Here is a 22015-nt window from a genome sequence, read left to right on the forward strand (position 1 = left end):
ACTTCCTGTTTGTCTGCTCTGTGTCCAGCTCTGAACACAAACAGCTTCAATCTGCTGCTGAGCTCAGAGGAAACCTGCTTTACAGCCACATATTGCAGGTGTGTGTGTTGGAGCTAGACACACTGATCTGAACACCTGGAAACATATCAATCTTCATTCAGGTCATATTGCAGAGACGAAGATCACATTTTTATTCCACTGTCAGCTCAGAAAAACACATTTTCTATGTCCGTTTACTATCTGATGTGTGAAGACATCATGGAGCAGCTAGCGTTTGATGCTCAGCTGACCTACTGAGACCCGGATCTGGATCTTGAGAACCAGAATCAGATTATTCTGGTGCTGGTCACCTGACCCTTTAATATCAGCATTTAACTAATAACAGTGGGGGATTACCTGGGGACTCCAGGTGGGGGGGCTCTGTTGGGTCGCGACGGGACAGAAGGTGGTGGTCCAGGATCAGGTGACACCGCAGGCCGAGAAGGAGGACCTGGGGCTGCACGGCCACCAGGTCGAGGAGGACCTGGAGGGGCCCGACGCTGAGGCGTTGGACTGGACATAGGAGACCTGCAGAGACAAGCAGAGACTCAGAGACGTCGCTCATACAGTTCTTGACATCATACAGTTCAGGGACATCTGGGATCTCATTTATAAACGTTGCAAACACACAAAACGGGGCCTGAAAGTGGCGCACGCCACTTCCTACACAAAAGTTGTGATCTATAAAAACAAACATGACGGAAAATGTGCGCACCTGTACATAAGCTCTGACCCATGCGTACGGACATTTTGGAGACGATGCAGGTGGTGAATTGCAGTCAGACTGCATCTTAGTCCTCTCACATAATTTCACTTCACACCAACATCAACCATAGATCTACGTCATAAACATTCAAACCAGCAATGTCATCTGTACTGCGGCTTGTAGTGAGCCATAACTATTAACATCTTTCAGTATAAAAATATATAAAACTTAAATCTCAAACCCAGGAGCAGAGAAAAGGGCCGTTCAGTTTTAGCTACAGGTAAAATTCTGATAATGGTTGTAGCCTAAATCACTGACTGGCACAATCATTTTGCTGAGGTGGGAAGCAAACTGCCCCCCACCCCCACCCAGTATGAGGACCACGACCCACAGCCCCCTCCCCGACAGGAAGGCTTTACACGGGATCTGGGAGTATGTGAGGTGCACACATTTCCAAGCATTCTGTGATTTATAAAGGGGAAATAGTTTGCAGGGGTGTGTGAGCGTGGCTTTATAAGTCTAGATTTTTTTTTTTTTTTGGGACATATGCCATTTTCAGCTTTTGGACAAACTTATAGTATAGATCCCACGCAATGTTTTATAAATGAGACCCCTGATCTGTTACCAGGTTACCTGCGACCAGACGGCATCCCTGTCACCTGCAGCCAGGAATCGTCAACAGGTGGAGGCATTGCCGTGGTAATGGTGGAGGTGCTGATGTCACCAATGATGCTGAGGCCCTCTCGCAGGGCGTGGTACATCCGGAGCATCTCATCACGGTGCTGGGCCTGGATAGAAGAAGTCAGTAGGTAGAAAAAAAAATCATACCTGTCCCACCTGTCTGTTTCCAGACTCACCTGTTCTTGAGACTCCTCCATCAAAGAGTTCTGGTCTCCACAGGAGTAAAGGTGAGCCAGCAGGTCTGCGTGGATGAACTCCTTTGTCTAGAAGACCAGACAGAAGGTCACATGATCTTTGTCATCACCACTTGTTTGAACCAGAGTCTGCCTGCATATGTGTTTCGTACATTGTTGACCATCAGGTGCATGATGGTCTTGGGAATGAGATCTCTGACAGTGCGGTGGATGATGGCCAGGTACGAGTCCACCAGGTTCCTCACAATTTCCACCTGTCGCTCCAGCTGAGGGTCCATACTATGAATCTGTCCGTCAGTGTTCGAGTCCTCCACCTCCACCTGTAGACACACAGAGATCAGCATCACCTGTGCATGTGCAAACACACACACACCTTCAGACATTAAACAGTGACTCACCTTCTCTTTGTCCTGCAGGATGGTGAGAAAAACAGAAACATCACAATGAAATCAGAGGACAGTATCGTTTTGCACTGTATTAAATCTTGATCATGCAGCAATGTGCAGATAATGCAGCAATGTCAAATAAATGTGAAGTTATGTGTAGTAATGTGCAGTAATGTGCAAAAATCTGCAGTAATCTGATGTAATAAGCCATAATGTGAAATAATATAGTGTAGTAATGTGAAGAAAATTAGCAGTTGTGCCAATAATGTGTAGTAATGTGCAAAAATGTGCAAATAAAGTGCAGTAATGTGCAAACAACATGTAGTTATAAATAATGTGTGGTAATGTGTAATACTGTGCAGTAATGCAAAAGTAATGTGTAGCAATATGTACTAAGCAATGTACAGTTATGTACAGTAATGTGTAGGCATGTGCACTAATATGTGGTAATATGTAGTAATGTGCAAGTTATGCAGAGTAATGGTAGTCATATCAGAGTATAGTATTATATTGAAGTGTAAAAAATCCAGATTGTGCAGGGTGGTGCATAACTTTATGCAGTAATTTGCAAATAATGTGTAGTAATATGCAAATAATGTGCAATAATGCACAGCAATATGCATAATTTTAAGTAATGTGTAGTAATGTTCAGTAATGTGCAGCAATGTGTAGTAATGTGTAGTGATATCCAGAGCTGTGAAGTGACATAACATGCAATTAATGTGCAGTAATGTGTTGTACTGTACAAAAATATTCAAGTACTGTGTAGTTATGTTTAGTTATGTCTAAGTAACATGTAGTGATGTATAGTAATGTGCAAGTTATGCACAGTAATATGTGGTCATGAGAAGTCATGTGCAGTAATGTGGATTAATGTGCAGTAGGGCTACAGAAGCAGGATCGAGGAGTACCACGCTGCGTTCAGGGTACACTCCAGCACGTAGAAAAGAAGCTTTCCAGCTGTCCACCTCCTCTTGAGACTCACTGGCCAACTCCAGTTGACGGTAGTCCTTGTACACATTCCTGCAACATGATGTTTGTAAACAACATAAACAACATGCAGCTGTCCAAACGGTAGAGAAGTGGACCAAGTACAGAACCAGCGTCTGAGCTTCTTCTGATGACTTCAAATCTCAACCTGTTTCATTTATTATAGAATAGAATAGAATAGAAATACTTTATTAATCCCTTCGGAGAGCCCTCTGGGAAATTTGGGTATTATGAAAGTGAACGCATCACTATAACAGTTTATACTGCACACACACACACACACAGAAGGAGTTAGCATTGATTGTGCACATGCTGACCTGTGTTCAGTGTTGAACAGGGCGAAGATGTGTTTGCTGGACATGAAGCTCTTCTCGATGTCCTTCAGTTTCAGGTTGTCCACAGGCAGCATGTATTTTTTCTCCTTCTCCTGCAGGGGGTGAAACAGCAATGACTCCTCATTAATGATGACATGTTTACTCCATTCTCAGCGTGTCCTGGCTGATCTGATCTCAGGTGGACAGCTTGCTTTAAATGACTTCTTGTAATCAGGTTAATCCGGATGCTTGTTAGCAGCAGGTTAACAATTTAAACTTGAAGCAGATGAAAATATGAAGTTCAGGTCTGCTCTCTGCTCTAAACTTTAAAGTCCAGACTTTAGACTAGCCAAACGGCAGTGTGTTACCTCGTCATCTTTGTACCAGGACAGGGTCTCAGCAGTCAGGACGAACCAATACTCTTTAGCTCCACCCTTCATGATGCTGATGTTGTTGATAGTGAGCCAGCCTTTACGGATCACCTGCATGTGTCAGTACATAATGTCATCAATCCATATCCTATGACATCAATGGAAGATAAATCATGTGATCAAGGAGAGACCAAACACACAGTTCTTGTTGTTTCCCTTCACTGATAACCTTGTTTCCTCAAATTAAAACCAGAATGTAAAGAAAAGCTGGGCAGCAAGGCTCCAGAGTCAATGCCTGGGCTCGTAGAGCTGCTGGTGAGATCTCTAGAAAATGAAATGAAGTTTGGGGCATTCCCGAGAACACAGCAGGAATTTCAAGAATGTAGTATATGTCTGCGACACCAGGAGCTGGACTCAGATTTCAGACCACAAAGCCAGACAGAGACATGCCGTGGCATGATCCTGGACGGGACAGTGTAAAGAAAGGGTCTGTGGTTGCTACATGAACTGTTAACGGACGGTTTACAGCATTAACCCTTTAGATGCCAGAGTTTTAAAGTTTTTAGGGCATACTGTAATTGATAAAAAATATGAATATGAACCAGAGTTTATGATAGGAGTGAAATCACTCATATAATTTTGTACTGTGGCATCACTGGTTGGCAATTATATATATAAAACTCTTCCCTCACACACCCTCCCATCTCTCCTGGGTAGGCTGGGTAGGCTGTTCATCTCAAGCTCGGGTCCTCTACCAAAGTCCTAGAAGCTTGAGGGTCCTACGCTCTATCTTAGCTGTTCCTAGGACTGCTCTCTTCTGGATGAAGATGTCTGATGGTTCTCCAGGTATCTGTTGGAGCCACTTTTCCAGTGTGGGGGGCACAGCACCCAGTGCTCCGATGACTGTTGCCTTCACCTTCCAGGCTTTCTCCAACTCTTCCTTGAGTCCTTGGTATTTCTCCAGTTTCTTGTGTTCCTTTTTTTCTGATATTTTCATCGTTGGGATGGCTACATCCATCACTGTGGCTTTCCTTTGCTGCTTATCCATGATCACAATGTCCTGAATATATATATATATATATATATATATATATATATATATAGATTAAATGATTCCTGGAACCAAGGGATAAACATGCTAAATTATAAAATCTGTTACCAGACAGGTCCTTGGTGTTAAAAATAAAAACAATAAAGGCAAGAGAGCCTTAATCTACAAAGATATAGTGTATAAAATCACATATATAAATTCTATAATATATATAGTTACATACATAGTCATAATATATATCACTATATATAATCCTTGAGTTTAGTATTTTTTAAATCATAGTTTCCAAAATACCCAGTTGTCTCATCAAACTGTCTGAGCCACCTGTGATGCAGCAATCTTCATTTATATTTATATCGGCTTTTAGGCCTCTGCTGCTCACACAGACCTTTCAGAGCTACATTTCAACCCCTGCAGCCTCGACCACGCCAAGAAATGTTGGAATTCTGTCTTCCTGACCTGGGTTAGGTAAAGCCTCAGAGTTGTCATCTTCTACATGTGATGCCCAAGGTACGTTATTATTATGGACAGATGCATCATCATCCTCAGGAAACAAATATTCCCCTCCAGAATCAGAGATAGCTGAGAAAGAACTTATCAGTGGTGAAAAGGCATCTCTATGTCAATCATTTGTCTTCATGTCAAATGTCTGTCTCCATGTAAAACATATAAAACATAGTCTTTGTTAGGTCCTGGCTCTAAATCAGAACTGGAACAGGTTCAGTGGAAAACCTCAGAGACATGTTATTTCCATTCTTTTAAATTACAAATTACAAACCAAAACATGACTACTCTGACCAACATAAAAACATCACGTAAACTGAACAGAACTTAGATGAAACTAACCTAAACTCCACCCAAACCTGGCCTCTGAAGACCCCACTCAGAAACACACACACACTCACCATGATCTCGTCCTGGTTGCCACAGCAACAGAGGCAGAGAGATGGATGGAGAGAGAGAGAGGTGAGAAGAAAGCAACACATGAATGAGTCATCCATTCACCCATCTATAGCCCCGCCCCTCCCACATCACCTGCAGAAACTCACCTGGTTTCCTGCAGCCTTCTTCTTGCTCATCTGACTGCTCTTCTGCTGTGCACTGACACACACACACACACACACACACACACACACACACACACACACACACACACACACACACACACACACACACACACATACACACAGATAACAATGATTACACAGCTCAGGGGGTTTATGTGACACCTTTACCTGGGACATGTGTATCAAAGGCAAAGTCAGCTTTATTGTCAATTTCTTCACATGTACAAGACATACAAAGGCATTGAGATTACGTTTCCCACTGTCCCACAATGAAGACAAGACAGGACATTTCAACACTAACTAACTAAGTAACCATAAAAAATAAAAAAAAACTGCACGGTCATAACAAATATCTGACATTGCACGGTGATAATAAATAAAATGTAAAAATTTAAGGCATGAACTGATCCTAAGGCTAACTGTTTCAAGAACAATAAGGGGTTCACAGTTTGATTTGAAAGTAGCAGCAAGTTGTATGTATAAGTTGTGGTACTATGTACAAGCACAGAGTTGTATGTATATGTTATGTATAGTAGTGCAAAGGCAGTAGTATCAGCAGAGGTGTGCAAAGTGGCATAGTGCAAGACAGTCACTAAGTGAGTTAGAGGGTTTCAGCATCCTAATCGCCTGGTGGATGAAGCTGTTGGTAAGCCTGGTAGTACGGGAACGGAAGCAGGAGGCTGAACAGGTTGTGTGCAGGGTGGCTTCATCGCTCACAATTTAAGTAAAAAGTTCTAGATGTGCTTTCGTCCTGATTTCAAAGATGATCAAAGTTTATTTAAAGTTTCTTACTTTGCAAAGCCAATAAAGTCTTCATGGTTGGTGTTGACGTAGGCTAACTCGATGTCAATCAGAAGCATCACCTGCGGAGACAGACGGACAGGTAGACGGATGGACAGGTATACAAACAGGTAGACAGAGAGGCAGAGAGATAGAAAGGCTAACAGGTTCATCAGGTTAACTGTTGGCGCCCCCCAGGGGAGGCCCAGAGTTATGATGGAGGGGCGCTGCAAGGCTAAACATAACTGAGTGTTTGTACTGCTAGCAAAACATGGAGAAATTTGTGAAAGTACCAATGGGCAAACGATGATGAATAAGAACAGATTTCAGCTACCAAAAAAAGGGCAATTAAATAAAATGGCATATCTTGCCTTAGGCTTGATCAGGTCATTGCCATGGGAGGGTAATGAAAAGAGACCACAGTGTTGTATGTCTCAAAATATCAGCATCACACAGTAAGCAGCCAAACAAGTTAGAACGCTACTTAGGGACGTCTCCTTCTGATTACTTTAGAAATAAATGACCCATCTGTTGTATATAGCTGTGGTTTTACTAAAACAGCATCCGCCTCATCGGAAGCTCAATTTACCTGAAGTAGCTTGCAGAGTTTCCTGGTTTAAATCACCTCACACTACAGTAGAGGAATTGATCATTCCTTCTGCACTGACATGGTTTTGACTTTATGAAGCAGGAGCCAATAAAGACTATTTGGTGGCACATTTCTATGTACGGGGGCTTAACATGAAGAAAGAGTTTGGCAAACCACTGCTGTACTAGTGTCATGTGACAGATGCAGCATCATGTGACACACCTGGTCTTTGGCGCGGCTCTCTCGGTCTCTGATGTGCTGAGTCACAATTCTCTCCATTTCCTCTCGTAGCATAGGATACTGGGCCAACTGGAAACAGGAAACAGGTAGAAGGTGGAAAAAGGAGGAAGCATGAAACAAGAAAGAGAAGATGGGAGAGAGAAAAATAGGCAGGAAGCAGGAAAGAGGAGCCAGTATGAAGACTAAAACTGTATTAAAGTACTTTCTGGGCGCTGTGTAGTTACAGTTGTAGTATTTGCTGTACCTTCTGAGTACACTGCCTCACAGTGTTGACAAGCTCGCTGATCACCATGTCCACACACTTCTGACACGGTTCTTTGATCTGAGCGATCTGCCGCTTCACAATCGTCTCAAAAGCCATGTCAGGTGTGAAAAGACCCGTCCTGAGCACAAAACCCAGGTAAGGATGGTCAGGTAATTCACACATAATCACCTGTACACACCTGCAAACACCTGCACACAGTCAAACTGACCTGATTCCATGGATGTTTTTGATGGCATAGCTGATCTCTTTACGAAGGGTCTTCTCGTCGCTCTCCAGCTGCAGGTGAAACATGTTAATGACATCTGTTTACCTGCTGCATGACAACACATTACCATGACAACACCTGAGTCCAGTGCTTACCTTCACCAGTTCAAAGGGGAAACGCTCATGGAAGATGCGGTTAATCTTTGCTCCTCCCGACAGCTCATAGGTGTCCACCTGGTCTCCAGAACCTTCGATCCGCTTCTCAAAGTCCACCGCAAACTGCTGTACCATCCTGACACACACACACACACACACACACACATACACACACACACACACACACACACACACACACACGCACACACACACACGCACACACACACACACACACATATTGGGCAATTTGGCAAAAAAGAACATGAACCTAGACCTGACGAACAGTAGCAACCCCAGATCAAAGACTGCCCACACAGGCTTGTACAGTAGCACTAGGCATGATGGCTGCATCACTTCATCTGCCTCTCTTCATACCCTGATGCTCCCATCACTCTGGACAGGGTAGATCTGGACTCATCAGACCACATGACCTTCTTTCATGGCTCCAGAGTCCAGTCTTTATGCTCCCTAGCAACCTGAAGCCTTTTTCTCCGGTTAGCCTCACTGGTTAGTGGTTGTCTTATGGATACACAGCTCTTTAGTCACAACCCCTCTAGTTCCCTATGTAATGTGTGTGTAAATGCTCTTACGTTCACTATGAAACACCACCCTGATGTTTACTGTTGTTTTTCTTTGGTTTGATTTGACCAAACATTGAAGTGATCACCGATCACCATCATTCAGGATGTTTTCTGATCACATTTCTTCCTGGAAGGTGATGGTTCCCCACTAACTATCCAGTTTTCCAGTTCTTAACCTAATTTTAGTAGTTTCTGCATCTCCTTAGACATTTCTCTGCTTGATGCCAGTGATCTGACCCTTCTTAAACAGACTAACATCTTTTCCATGACCACAGGATGTGTCTTTCCACATGGTTTTTTAAGAATGAGAAGCTACTAATTGCATCCAGTTGGGGTTAAATAACACCCATGCAATCGTTTTTCAATAGGAGGCTTGTACCTATTTGCTCCAGGTGGTGACTTTTTTTTAGCCAGACAGTATATATTAAATTTTTCTGTCATTAACTTTTGAAATTGTTACAAGCTGCATTTATAAAACAGTCCTACCAACAAAGTTCAGTAGGGGTTAAATACTTAATCTGTATGCAAACCTGCCTGGCAAAAAAAAACAAAAAAAAAAACAACCTATTAAATGAGCCTAATTTGCATTTTTTAAGGTTTCACAACCTTAACACAACTGTGGTAATGAATCTACATGTTCTGTAGAACAATTCAGTCTAGAATTGGATATATTTTGTCTTGAAGTTTTTCAGCAGGTCCTGGTCTAATATGTTTTGCCAAAAAAAAAATCCTCAAAATTACTTATTTGCATTTTCATAAACAGTATATAGGTTTCATAAAAATCAAAAGCTGTGTGTTAATGAATCTTTATGCTCTGTGGAATAATTCAGTCAATGGCGTACCATTTCTGCCACTAACCTTCCACCTGCCTGTATCTCCCTTCTCCTTTAACAAGTAGGGCACGTAGCATTGTTTACAGGGTAATCGCTCATCGCATAGCTAATAGCATCTGTCTGAGTTGCAGCTAAATCTCTCAACAAGCATTTTTCCAAGCCCAACTAAACTTGTGATTGGTTTGTAATGTGTTTAGTTGAGAGGAAACGCCTCATTCCTCTCATATCACATAAGCTCAGCTAATCCTAACATGACAATAATCCACATTAGTGCTCACATCATCAAGTTATGAAATGATCTCTCTCTCTCTTTCTTCTCCACAACAAAAAACACAAAACACCAGAGATGCAGTTGAAATACTTTAAGCCCAGTGTACTGGTGTAGTACTGTGCTGTGTACTGTGTAGTACTGTGGTGTCTAATGGTACTGACTGTAGTAGGGCTTTGGTCTTGCGGCTCGGGTCATCTGGTCTGAAATTTTTGTACTCCTCCACCTCCTTCTCAATGGACAGCAGCTGGCTCTGCAGTTTGCTGCGTAACCCCGGCAACGTGTCCCGGATGTGGTTGGTGAGTTGCTAGGGGTAACAGAGAGATGCTGCGTTGTTAGAATTGGAGTGCAGCTGCTTGAACTTGGACAGTAGGCTGGTTTTAATGGTAGACATGGTCCAGATGAACGTGTGACAGTGAACTTGAGAACTCTTAGAATATTCTCAGGTAAGAAGTGGATGTGTAGACGTTTGAAATGGGTCCACTCTGACTCCAGCTGTGATCTGTAGACATCAGACTGAACTAAGGACAAATGATGTGTGATTACCTGGTTAAGGACTTTCTGCAGGTAAGCGGTACCCATGCGGTCAGCCAGGTGACGGTACGAAGGATGCGACAGGAAAAACTTCCTCTCGGCCTGCAAGGCTGCTGTGATGTCTTTCTTCCCATCAATATCTTTCTGACTGCGATTCACAACCCCGATGTAACCTGACAACAGTAACATTTCTGTTATGTCTCTTCGTCAACACTTGTACCATGTTCTGTCTTCACCTGACTGTTAGGCGTCCATCTGGACTCTTTTCTGTCTCTAAGTAGACACTTTAACTCTCCACCTGCATTCTAGTTAGTGGACCCCTGTACTCTGGTCTCTACCTGCCACAGTGTCACACTAAATTATATACTGTACCTGTCATTGTGACTTCACCAATCAGGTGTTAGTAATGTGTATGATGTCATACCTCTACGTAGAGGGAGCAGCTTGTTTTCCAGGATGTCTCTGGCATCGGTTCCTTCATCCATCAGGTCCAGTTTGGTGACCACACCGATGGTCCTCAGACCTACATCACATTCACATCACTTTAGATCACACTGACTTTTGGCTGAAGCATGTATGATGTGATAGGAGGTAAAATGATGTAGACAACAGTGTAAATAACGTGGAGATGTTAATGATGACGGTGGAGGTGAAAATGTCAACTTCATGTCAGGTCAGGTTTATTTATGTAGCACATTTAAAAACAACAAGCGTTGACCAAAGTGCTTCACAGAAATTGAACTAAAAGTTTAAAATAACTAAATAAATAAATAAATAAAATATAGAACTTTAAAAATAAAAACATAGGAACATAGAACCACAGAATTAGAATAACTCAAAATAAACATTAAAAACAAATAAAAACACTTGGAGATTTAATGATGAGAGTGGAGCTGTTAATGACGTGGGTGGAGGTGTAAATGATGTGGGTGGAGATTTAATTATGAGAGTGGAGGTGTAAAATTATGTAGGTGGGGGTGTAAATGATGGTAGTGGAAATGTAAATGATGAGAGTGAAGCTGTAAATGATGTGGGTGAAGGTGTAAATAATGTGGGTGGAGATTTAATGATGAGAGTGGAGCTGTAAATGATGTGGGTGGAGGTGTAAATGATGTTGGTGAAGATTTAATGATGAGAGTGGAGCTGTAAATGATGAGAGTGGAGCTGTTAATGACGTGGGTGGAGATTTAATGGTGAGAGTGGAGGTGTGAATGATGAGGGTGGGGGTGTAAATGATGGTAGTGGAAATGTAAATGATGAGAGTGGAGCTGTAAATGATGTGCGTGGAGATTTAATGATGAGAGTGGAGCTGTAAATGATGTGGGTGGAGGTGTAAATGTTGTTGGTGAAGATTTAATGATGAGAGTGGAGCTGTAAATGATGTGGGTGGAGGTGTAAATAATGTGGGTGGAGATTTAATTATGAGAGTGGAGGTGTAAATGATGAGGGTGGGTATGTAAATTATGTGGGTGGAGATTTAATGATGAGAGTGGAGGTGTAAATGATGAGGGTGGGATTGTAAATTATGTGGGTGGGGGTGTAAATGATATGGTTGGAATTGTAAGCTATGTAGGTGAAGGTGTATATGAAGAAGGTGGAGGTGTAAATGATGCAGGTGGAGATGTACTCTGACCTTGCGGGTCGACTTCCTTGGCGATCTTCAGAGCGTCAGAATTGGCAAGGTCAGAGTTGGCCGGGGAAACAGCCAATAGGAGGCAGTTATCTTTGGTGACAAACTGCATGAGCATGTCTCTGATCTGGTGCTCGATGTCGGCTGGCTGGTCACCCACCGGAACCTTTGTCATCCCCGGAAGATCCACCAGAGTCAGGTTCAGCACTGCCGGCACACATGAGAGGCAGGGTCAGAACAGACAGTACTTCAGTCACCGTGTAGCAGGTGTGTAGCAGGTCTGTTACAACCGTTTGACAGATGTGTTGCAAGTGTGTTACAGGTGTGTCAGACGTATAGCAGTTGTGTGGCCAGTGCATGCAGGTTGTGGCAGTTGTATGGCTTGTGTTACAGGTGTATGACGTGGGTTACAGGTGTGTGGCTGGCATGTTACAGGTGTATGATGTGGGTTACAGGTGTGTGGCTGGCGTGTTACAGGTTCATGAAGTGGGTTACAGGTGTGTGGCTGGAGTGTTACAGGTGTATGACGTGGGTTACAGGTGTGTGGCTGGCGTGTTACAGGTGTATGACGTGGGTTACAGGTGTGTGGCTGGCGTGTTACAGGTTCATGACGTGGGTTACAGGTGTGTGGCTGGCGTGTTACAGGTGTATGACGTGGGTTACAGGTGTGTGGCTGGCTTGTTACAGGTTTATGACGTGTGTTACAGGTGTGTGGCTGGCGTGTTACAGGTTCATGACGTGGGTTACAGGTGTGTGGCTGGCGTCTTACAGGTTTATGATGTGGGTTACAGGTGTGTGGCTGGCGTGTTACAGGTTCATGACGTGTGTTACAGGTGTGTGGCTGGCTTGTTACAGGTTTATGACGTGGGTTACAGGTGTGTGGCTGGCGTGTTACAGGTTCATGACGTGTGTTACAGGTGTGTGGCTGGCTTGTTACAGGTTTATGACGTGTGTTACAGGTGTGTGGCTGGCTTGTTACAGGTTTATGACGTGGGTTACAGGTGTGTGGCTGGTGTCTTACAGGTGTATGACGTGGGTTACAGGTGTGTGGCTGGCGTGTTACAGGTGTATGACGTGGGTTACAGGTGTGTGGCTGGCGTGTTACAGGTGTATGACGTGGGTTACAGGTGTGTGGCTGGTGTCTTACAGGTGTATGACGTGGGTTACAGGTGTGTGGCTGGCGTGTTACAGGTGTATGACGTGGGTTACAGGTGTGTGGCTGGCTTGTTTCCAGGTTTATGACGTGTGTTACAGGTGTGTGGCTGGCTTGTTACAGGTATATGACGTGGGTTACAGGTGTGTGGCTGGTGTCTTACAGGTTTATGATGTGGGTTACAGGTATGTGGCTGGTCTGTTATATGTATATGGTCAGTGTGTGGGACGTGTATGGCAGGTGTGTTACATGTGTGTTAACGGGTTGTGGCAGATATGTTACCGTTGGGAGAGTACACCCTCAGGTTAATGGGGACTGGACTGATTCCTTTGTTGTGTCCGGTCGCCCGATCTGTTTCCGCTTCAATCTCCTGACGAACTTCATCAAAGTCGGTGAACTTCTTCCCTTTACAATGCAGGAACTCCGCATACTCTGATCAATACACATCACACTGTGTCAACACCTGTCATATGGGGTCAATGCAGGTGATCAAATGAGTTTGTCTGCAGTCTCACCTGTTGGACAGTTGATGAGCTGCAGCACCAGGGGGCGTCGAGTGACGATTCCTGAACCACGAGGGAGGAAGTCTCTGTGAGGAGGGGGAGGACCTTGTTAAAGAGACATCTCACTGGACAAACAGGCATGTTATTTAATATGGTTAATGGTTACTGATTGACTGTATATGAGGGGTGTATGTGTTTTTATGTGCAAAGAACAGCTGATCGGGTTATTTTATATTTAATGACAAACTTTGTCACTTCTGTGCATGCGGCGGAGTACTTGTCTTTAAATCCCACATGTTGTTTACATTTAGGAACTTTCTCACCACCATAATCAGCTGTTCATTAACACTATCGTTTCTACATCAGGCGAAATGCGGAAGCCACAACTTTCTGCTTCATTCTTTTCGCAGTTAAATACGTCAACCTCAAATGTCCGACCAATCACACAATTCTTCTTGGAGCCCGATGAGAAGATGTGCCGATGTGTCGAGAAAAAGCCGCAAGTGTAATAGGTTGGAAAAAATGGCTACATTAAGTTTTGTTGAAACAAACACCCTCTTCACCCCACTCTAGCATTCGTATTTCAAATGGTGTTTATACAACTCCAAGTCAGTAGAAGGCGCCCTTGTGCCATGGTGGGTCTAGCTTTAGCTTTGGAGCTCTGGCCTGGGCAACATGCTAAAACCAGTCTCCTCTATGTGATTCACAAGGCGGTGAAATACACTTGTATATGTTGATTAACTGATTAGAATTATAATTATGTATTATTATTAGTTTGAAGTGTTAAGAGACCTTTGAGGTGTGTCTGTTTCAAATTGTTGCTTTGTAGTTAACTTCAGTCTGTGTTATCCGGTACCTAGCATGTTTGTCAGATTAGCATGTATGTCAGATTAGCATGTATGTCAGATGCATGGTGATTAAGTGTATTGTTGCAAATATTTTATAAGCATTTTGATTCATTTACTCATTTATTATTCATTTACTCATTTAAGCATTCTTATTCATTTATTCATTTACATTTTATCCTTAGATTTTAGTAACATGCATTAGGCTTTGCTTTTAATAGAACTACAGCTTAATTGTTATCATTGCTTTGCAGGTTACAGATAGTCCATTCACATAAACTCATATAAGGTTACTGAGTTCAATACTGAGAAAACAGCTGAGAATTAGCGGCCTTGACAATGTTCTGGATGGCCACTAGGGAGTAATCTAAATATTGGTACATCTCTTTGCTTATCTATTCACTCCTAGCAGAACGGAATTTCCCAATAACTCAGAAATCATTAAAAAGTACAGCCTTTGTGTAAAACGGTGGGAACAGGTAGAAGGAGGTCAGCACAGAGAGGCAGACAGATAACAGGGCAGAGCATAGTATCTTTTTCCTTTCAGCTCTGACGCACCTCAGACGTACCCCAAAGGGAGGACCTGGAGGAATCAAATTCCCGGAAGAAGGATGGACCACCTTGCAAAATACACATTCACATGAATGCTCACCACATGCACGCACATAGCCACAATGCTTTGTATCAGTATAAATGAGGAGGATAATTTAGTTAGGCGGGTCTTTTTGGCTGAACCGAAGGGTCCCGACACTTTGTGTATTAGTGATCAGAAGCTAAGCTAACAGGCCTCCTTCTCGAGAAGATATGTATTGTTTTCTTATTACTGGCTTAACAAAGAATTGTCAATTCTACTCAAACTCTGGTGTTTTTGCCTTCTTTTAAAAATGTGGATTTTTGAACACTCTTCCTTCTGATGATTGATTTACAGGTGGTGAACAAATCTTTTAAAGCCAACAAAGAATATTTTAAAACTTCAGTATCTATCTGATATAAACCATTTAAGTTGTTTGTAAATGTATATTTATATGCTGTTAAAATGTTAGCCAGTCAGTAGCATGTTCTGTGAGGATAGGAGAAAGTTTTTGTTTGTTTGTTTGTTTTTTAACTGTTTTACATATGTGCTTTCTCACATCCATGTAATCAGAAACAGTATCAAGCATTTTGCTGCTTTACTGTTTTGGCTGCTTGTGTTTAGACTTTTAGGTGAGATTGATATGATTGAAGGGTAATTTATCAAACAAATTCAAATTTCCATTTATTTTTATGACTGTGACTTATTAACTGCTCAGTATTAACTGCTGATTATTAAGAAGGCGCTAGGCTATTTGTGTAAAAAAATACATAATAAAATGTGATGCTGGCTTTTCTTTAGGATCTTCTGGTTCAAAAAGGATAATTTAATCTTCTATCTCAAATATACACTATTTCGTCTGGCCTCTGCCTCAGAGGCGTCATCTGGCCGCTGTGCGGCCAACCTGATGAACCTGACAGGTTGGACAATCTGCCAGGCGAGGCAAATCGTAAAACAAAAGTCATCAGAGAAGAGACAACACAAAACATGAATTAAGGAGGTAACAGAAATCAGAAAGTGATGAAGAAGCGTGTATGCTCTCACACAGAGACCATTGGGTGACGAGGGCAACATGGAGACCTGGTGGATGTTACCACACAAAATTGTGTGGTAATGCAAAAAAAAAAAAAAAAAAAAAGAAAAAAAATCCAGTATCCCCTGTCAGGGTCCGTATGTAACAACCTCAGCATGCTCAGAATATTCTGCTATGTATTTGACGTGTGTAGATGTTATCACCACCTGCTGGTCTGACATGTAGGGATTTCTGTGTTTCTGTGTGGACAGAGGATTTTTAAATTCTTTTCCATCTCCATTTAGACTCAACAAATGTTTGTGATGGACGCTGTATGTACTGAACTGGCATGCCTGTAGTACAGACCTTTCAACATCAGAAAACATGTGGTGCATCAGGAAAGCAAAAATTCAGCAGCCAAGGTCCAGGATTGTAGAGCAGCTAGAATCCTGCATCAGACCAGAATGGGACAACATTCCTCTCATAAAACTCCAGCAACGACAGTTGTTTGAAGAAGAGGAGATGCTACACCTTGCTGAACATCACCCTGGAACTACTTTTTACACCGTGCCGAACATCACCCTGGAACTACTATTTACACCATGCCGAACATCACCCTGGAACTACTTTTTACACCATGCCGAACATCACCCTGGAACTACTTTTTACACCATGCTGAACATCACCCTGGAACTACTTTTTACAGACGTCTTGCTGCCATCAGATTCACAATCAGCTCAGATTCAACTGTCATATTATCCATCAAATGGTAAAATGTCTCAGTTTCAGCATCTGATATGGTGTTTATGTTATTTTGGGAATAAAATATGCTTTCGTGAGATTTGTAAGTCTGCTTTCCGTTTTTACTGCTACATTTAGATACTTATATAAACTTATATATACATATGTGTGTGTGTGTGTGTGTGTGTGTGTGTGTGTGTGTGTTTGTATTAAACTGATTAAACTATCAGTTTGCCAAATTACAAAGGTTTCCTAATGACATAAAGGCCAGAATGAATCTGACTGAGGTTGTTGTCTTTGGACCTGAGAACCTCATGAAGACATTATCCAGCTATGTAATTGTTCTAGATTCTAGATGGAAGGGCTGCCTAGAAGTGAAATGGCCCTTCAAGTATCATTCATGCACCATCCAGCAAGCACAACACTTTTTTAAGAAGGTGTGCCTGCCAGAGCTTCTGGTAAAATATTACTCAAAAAATGTGGAGCCTTGTTCTGAAAGAGAATAATGAATGTTGTTGCAATGAAAAACACTATATCCACATGGTGCTCAGATACAGGACGTGACTTTAGTGTTGTTTATATATATTTTTATATATATATATATAAGGAGAAGGAGGCATCGCACAACAGCGGTGCACAGTAGCTGATGGATCTAAGAGCAGACCACAGCAACCTCCCTGAACAAGAACCAGTAACCATCACAGTGGCAGACATTCAACAAAGAGTCTCAGGTATGAAGAACTGGACAGCACCAGGGCCTGACATGGTTCACACCTACTGGCTGAAGAAGCTAAAGCACTCCATGAGCGCCTGGCAGCACAAATGACCCAGCTGTTAAAGGATGGGACCCACTCTGAATGGCTAAATGAAGACTGGACAATCCTGATCCAGAAGGATCCCCTGAAGGGAACAGTTCCGTCCAACTATCGGCCAAAACCTGTCTCCCCACCACATGGAAGCTCATGTCAGGCATCATAGCGGCTAAGATAAGTGGGCACATGGATCAATACATGAGCACAGCACAGAAGGGCATTGGTAAAAATACCAGAGGAGCAAAACACCAGCTGCTGGTAGATAGAACAGTCGCTTGGGACTGCAGAACTAGGAATACCAATCTGTGCACTGCCTGGATTGATCACAAGAAAGCCTTTGACTCAATGCCACACAGATGGATCATGTAATGCTTGGAGATGTACAACATCAACAGGACTCTAAGAGCCTTCATTGCAAACTCAATGCGGCAGTGGAAAATCACCCTTGAGGCCAACTGCAAGCCAGTTGCACAAGTGTCCATCAAATGCGGCATATACCAAGGAGATGCCCTGTCCCCTGTGCTGTTCTGCATAGGTCTGAACCCCCTCAGCCAAATAATCACCAAGACTGGCTATGGATACCCACTCAGGAATGGGTCCACCATCAGTCCCCTCCTCTACATGGATGACATCAAGCTGTACACCAAGAGCGAGCGAGACATTGACTCACTGATCCACACAACCAGGAACTACAGCAATGACATCGAAATGTCATTCGGACTTGAGAAGTGTGGGCGAATGGTTACAAAGAGAGGGAAGGTAGTCCATACAGAAAGGGTCTCACTCCCAGACGGCAGAATAGCAGACATTGAGGACAGCTACAAGTACCTTGGAATCCCACAAGCAAATTGCAACCTCGAACAGGCCACAAGAAAAGCAGCCAAATACCTCCAACGAGTAAGGCAAGTCCTAAGGAGTCAGCTCAGTGGCAAGAACAAGGTCCAGGCAACTAACAACTATGCCCTGCCTACCCTGCGGGAATAATAAGCTGGCCAAAGGAAGAGATTCAGACCACAGATGTGAAAACGCAAACGCTCCTGACCATGCATGGAGGGTTCCACCCCAAATCCAGCACCCTGGCACTGTACACTAAGCGCAAGGAAGGAGGCAGAGGACTAGTGACTGTCAGAACCACTATCCAGGATGAAACATCCAACATCCTTGAATACATCAGGAAGATGGCCTCGACGGATGAAGTGCTCGGTGAATGTCTCAGGCAGTGGAAAACAGATCATGTGGTGATGGAAGAACCATCATGGGAGGAAAAGCCCCTCCATGGGATGTACCACCATGGGATGTACCACCGACAGATAACTGAAGTGGCTGATATTGAGAAATCCTACCAATGGCTAGAAAGGGCTGGACTAAAAGACAGCACAGAGGCAATGATCATAGCTGCACAGGAGCAGGCCTTGAGCACCAGAGCAATAGAGGCCCAGATCTACCATACAAGACAAGACCCCAGGTGTAGACTGTGCAAAGAGGCCCCTGAGACAATCCAGCACATAATTGCAGGGTGTAAGATGCTGGCAGGGAAAGCTTACAAGGAGCGTCATAATCAAGTGGCTGGTATAGTGTACAGGAACATCTGTGCGGAGTACAGACTGGAAGCCCCGAGGTCAAGGTGGGAAACCCCTCCGAAGTTGGTAGAGAATAACCGAGCTAAGATCCTGTTGTACTTCCAGATCCAGACCGACAAAATGGTAATGGCAAACCAGCCCGACATTGTGGTGATGGACAAACAGCAGAGGAAAGCCGTTGTGGTTGACATTGCAATACCAAGCGATTGCAGCATCAGGAAAAAGGAACATGAGAAACTGGAGAAATACCAAGGCCTGAAAGAAGAACTTGAGAAGGCCTGGAAAGTGAAGGCAACAGTGATGCCCCTGGTCATCGGAGCACTCAGGCAGTAACCCCCAAACTGGAAGAGTGACTACAGCAGATCCCAGGATGAACCTCAGACATCTCAGTCCAGAAGAGTGCAGACCTAGGAACAGCCAAGATACTGCAGAGAACCCTCAAGCTCCCAGGCCTCTGGTAGAGGACCCGAGCTTGGATGGATGAGAGACCACCCACGGAGGGCGAGGGGACAATTTATATATATGCATATATGTATATATATACATATATATATATATATATATATGTGTATATATATTATGCCCTTCGAGGTGCCCATTATCATGAATTAATGGACTTCACGGAGGCAACCATCCTCCGGTTCTAGCCTCCGCGTCGTCCATTAATTTCTGATAATGGCCACCTCGTTGGGCATTATCCCTTATATATTCTATGGATTTTTAACCACAGCTTACTTTAACTTGACTCAAAAAGGATTATTACTTGAAATATTTTGTAAGAAGCACAAGAAGAAACTCAGTTGCACTTTAGATTTTTATTGAATCATTTTCTTAAATGATCAAATTGTAATCTGTTTTAACTATAGATCAGACAGGAGCCCTGTGTCTCAGTGGCAAGCTTAGTGGAGGGTTTGTCTGTTATACACTTGTGGGAGGCTCATCCCCGTTTGAAATAAATGTCATTTGGCCTTGGGGTGTGATTCCTACCAGGCATTTCATTGTGCGTGTACCCGTGCGTGTAGTTGGAAAAGGATTGTACACCTGCTTTTAAATTTGATGGTCTCTCAATGTGTTTTTCAAAACATCCAACAATATTTGCAACTTACTTTCCAAAAGTTTTCAAAAATTAATGTGGCATTGTCTGTAATCAGTGTCTCTCAGGCTAGTAAAACAAGGTAGTAAGATGTGCATGGTGTCAGCAAAGGTAGTGGAAAGAGTTTTACATGACACTAAAAAATGTGGGAAAGATGCTGCACTGGAACTAGATCAAACAGCAGGATACAGACGACTGCACTGGAGAAAGGCAGCAGAGTTGCTAAATTTGCCTGTTATCAGCGACTTTTAGCTGGTTTTACTGTGAAGTCTCTTGCAAATATCGTCAGTTGTGGGCTTTTGGGCTTGTTTTCCTGAGTGTAGTTGTTTATTTGGGCTTGTCCTGTTATGAAGCCTCCTGATTCTCTCACAGCTGTCCACAATAAAGAAAATAACTCTTTGGGTGTGGAATGTGTAACATGAACACATAGACATAGACATAAGTATAGATATGTGTATATGTCATTATGATCTCCCGGAACTTCACTCCAAAAGGTTTTACTGGACCTATTTAAATTTTAGTTGAATACCCCTGACCTACAGGGTGGGAAAAGTATACACATTAAGGCAGAAGAGCTCTGGATTCATCAGATGACACATTTTAGTTCCTACTAATTGTCTTATTTGTCAGTCTACCCGATCTAACATAGCAGACTCCCTTATAGGGATAATAGGAGAATTTGTCAGGCTTCAGGCATAATGATAAAAATAACTCTAAAATAGCCCTCGTTCTGGCTGGGTTACATCCGGTTTCTCAGAATAGCTCGGCTGAGAACTGTTTGGATCCCATTCATTCATCACAGGATGTTTGAACAAGCCTTCCTTAGCCTGCTTGCTGGCTCGACTGGTGCTAGGTTAAAACATGCAGAGGAGCCTACTGTTAATTTTCTCGGATATGGAGAAAGCAAAAATAAGCGAAATCTTCATACTTACCAGAATGAAAATGCCTTGAGCACATTTTCAACCAGCTTGAGATATCAGGGAAATTGATGTCTGGGCATTTCACAGTGGATATCCACACCATCCGCCGCCTCCTTGTTACTTCAGACGCAAGAATCGCTTGATTTTTCCATGTAGGAAAAGAATAAAAAGACAGCGGGTTTGCTATTTTTCCCCTGTCGATCACGTGCATTGCAACCCACTAGGCAACAAGTTCTACCCATGTCGATCATGGCGCCTCATGGCCTCCAACAATGGCTATTTCTCCCATCAGCCACGGCGGGGCTAGTGTTGTGATGTAATAGGGTGGCGGATGTTAGTGTGGGGTGGCCAGTAAATACATATAGTTACTGTAATGTCCAGCAGGATCACTATTAACTTTGGTTAGAATCTATGTGTAAAAGACGGGGAAATATTGGGTGTCTGGAAACCCTTTAAAGGTCCCATATTATGCAAAATTCACTTTTTAATGGTTTTGGAACAGTCATACTGGTCCCCCCGCATGTGTAGGAGACCCGTAAGTGTGAAACTCTTTCAGGCGCTCTCTCTCCCCCCTGCTCCACCTCTAGGGAAGTAAGCGCTGAAATGAGCTTGTTTGAAAGCGTGTACGTTATGACGTCATAAGGGACAATAACCACTCCCCACAGAGCGATGGACCCGTCTACCGGCTCTCAAAGCCCGCCCTCTAAAAATCACCTAGCGCCCAGTGTTTTTCCCTCTTCGGCAACCCTCGTTAGCGGACATGGCTAAGCGACAGAAGCACTGTTCTGTTTGTGGCTGCATAAATGAACACGAAAACGTTTTTTACTTCCATCCACTGAACCCACGAGGACTGAGTGGATTAATTTTATTTTTGGAGGAAATGTACCCGGAAAACTTCCAAAGGTT

General features: G+C 43.1%; 1 protein-coding gene across 1 annotated transcript in view; it reads right to left on the minus strand.

Annotated features, from left to right (window-relative positions):
* The window catches only part of LOC121649311 (dynamin-1-like), a 34913-nt gene that overhangs the window by 8350 nt on the left and 4548 nt on the right, over positions 1 to 22015 (minus strand). Inside the window, exons 2-22 of the mRNA XM_042000047.1 lie at positions 13548 to 13621; positions 13315 to 13464; positions 11883 to 12086; positions 10674 to 10772; positions 10262 to 10422; positions 9880 to 10022; positions 8034 to 8169; positions 7882 to 7949; positions 7653 to 7791; positions 7391 to 7477; positions 6592 to 6662; positions 5782 to 5833; positions 5638 to 5649; positions 3679 to 3792; positions 3314 to 3423; positions 2918 to 3029; positions 2019 to 2030; positions 1773 to 1940; positions 1603 to 1689; positions 1379 to 1533; positions 397 to 567 (exon numbers count right to left, since the gene is read on the minus strand). Of these exons, the coding sequence (XP_041855981.1) occupies positions 397 to 567; positions 1379 to 1533; positions 1603 to 1689; positions 1773 to 1940; positions 2019 to 2030; positions 2918 to 3029; positions 3314 to 3423; positions 3679 to 3792; positions 5638 to 5649; positions 5782 to 5833; positions 6592 to 6662; positions 7391 to 7477; positions 7653 to 7791; positions 7882 to 7949; positions 8034 to 8169; positions 9880 to 10022; positions 10262 to 10422; positions 10674 to 10772; positions 11883 to 12086; positions 13315 to 13464; positions 13548 to 13621 (2325 nt within the window). The remainder of the gene's footprint in view (positions 1 to 396; positions 568 to 1378; positions 1534 to 1602; positions 1690 to 1772; positions 1941 to 2018; positions 2031 to 2917; positions 3030 to 3313; positions 3424 to 3678; positions 3793 to 5637; positions 5650 to 5781; positions 5834 to 6591; positions 6663 to 7390; positions 7478 to 7652; positions 7792 to 7881; positions 7950 to 8033; positions 8170 to 9879; positions 10023 to 10261; positions 10423 to 10673; positions 10773 to 11882; positions 12087 to 13314; positions 13465 to 13547; positions 13622 to 22015) is intronic.

Source organism: Melanotaenia boesemani, chromosome 11 (genome assembly GCF_017639745.1).
Source record: "Melanotaenia boesemani isolate fMelBoe1 chromosome 11, fMelBoe1.pri, whole genome shotgun sequence".
NCBI lineage: Eukaryota > Metazoa > Chordata > Actinopteri > Atheriniformes > Melanotaeniidae > Melanotaenia > Melanotaenia boesemani.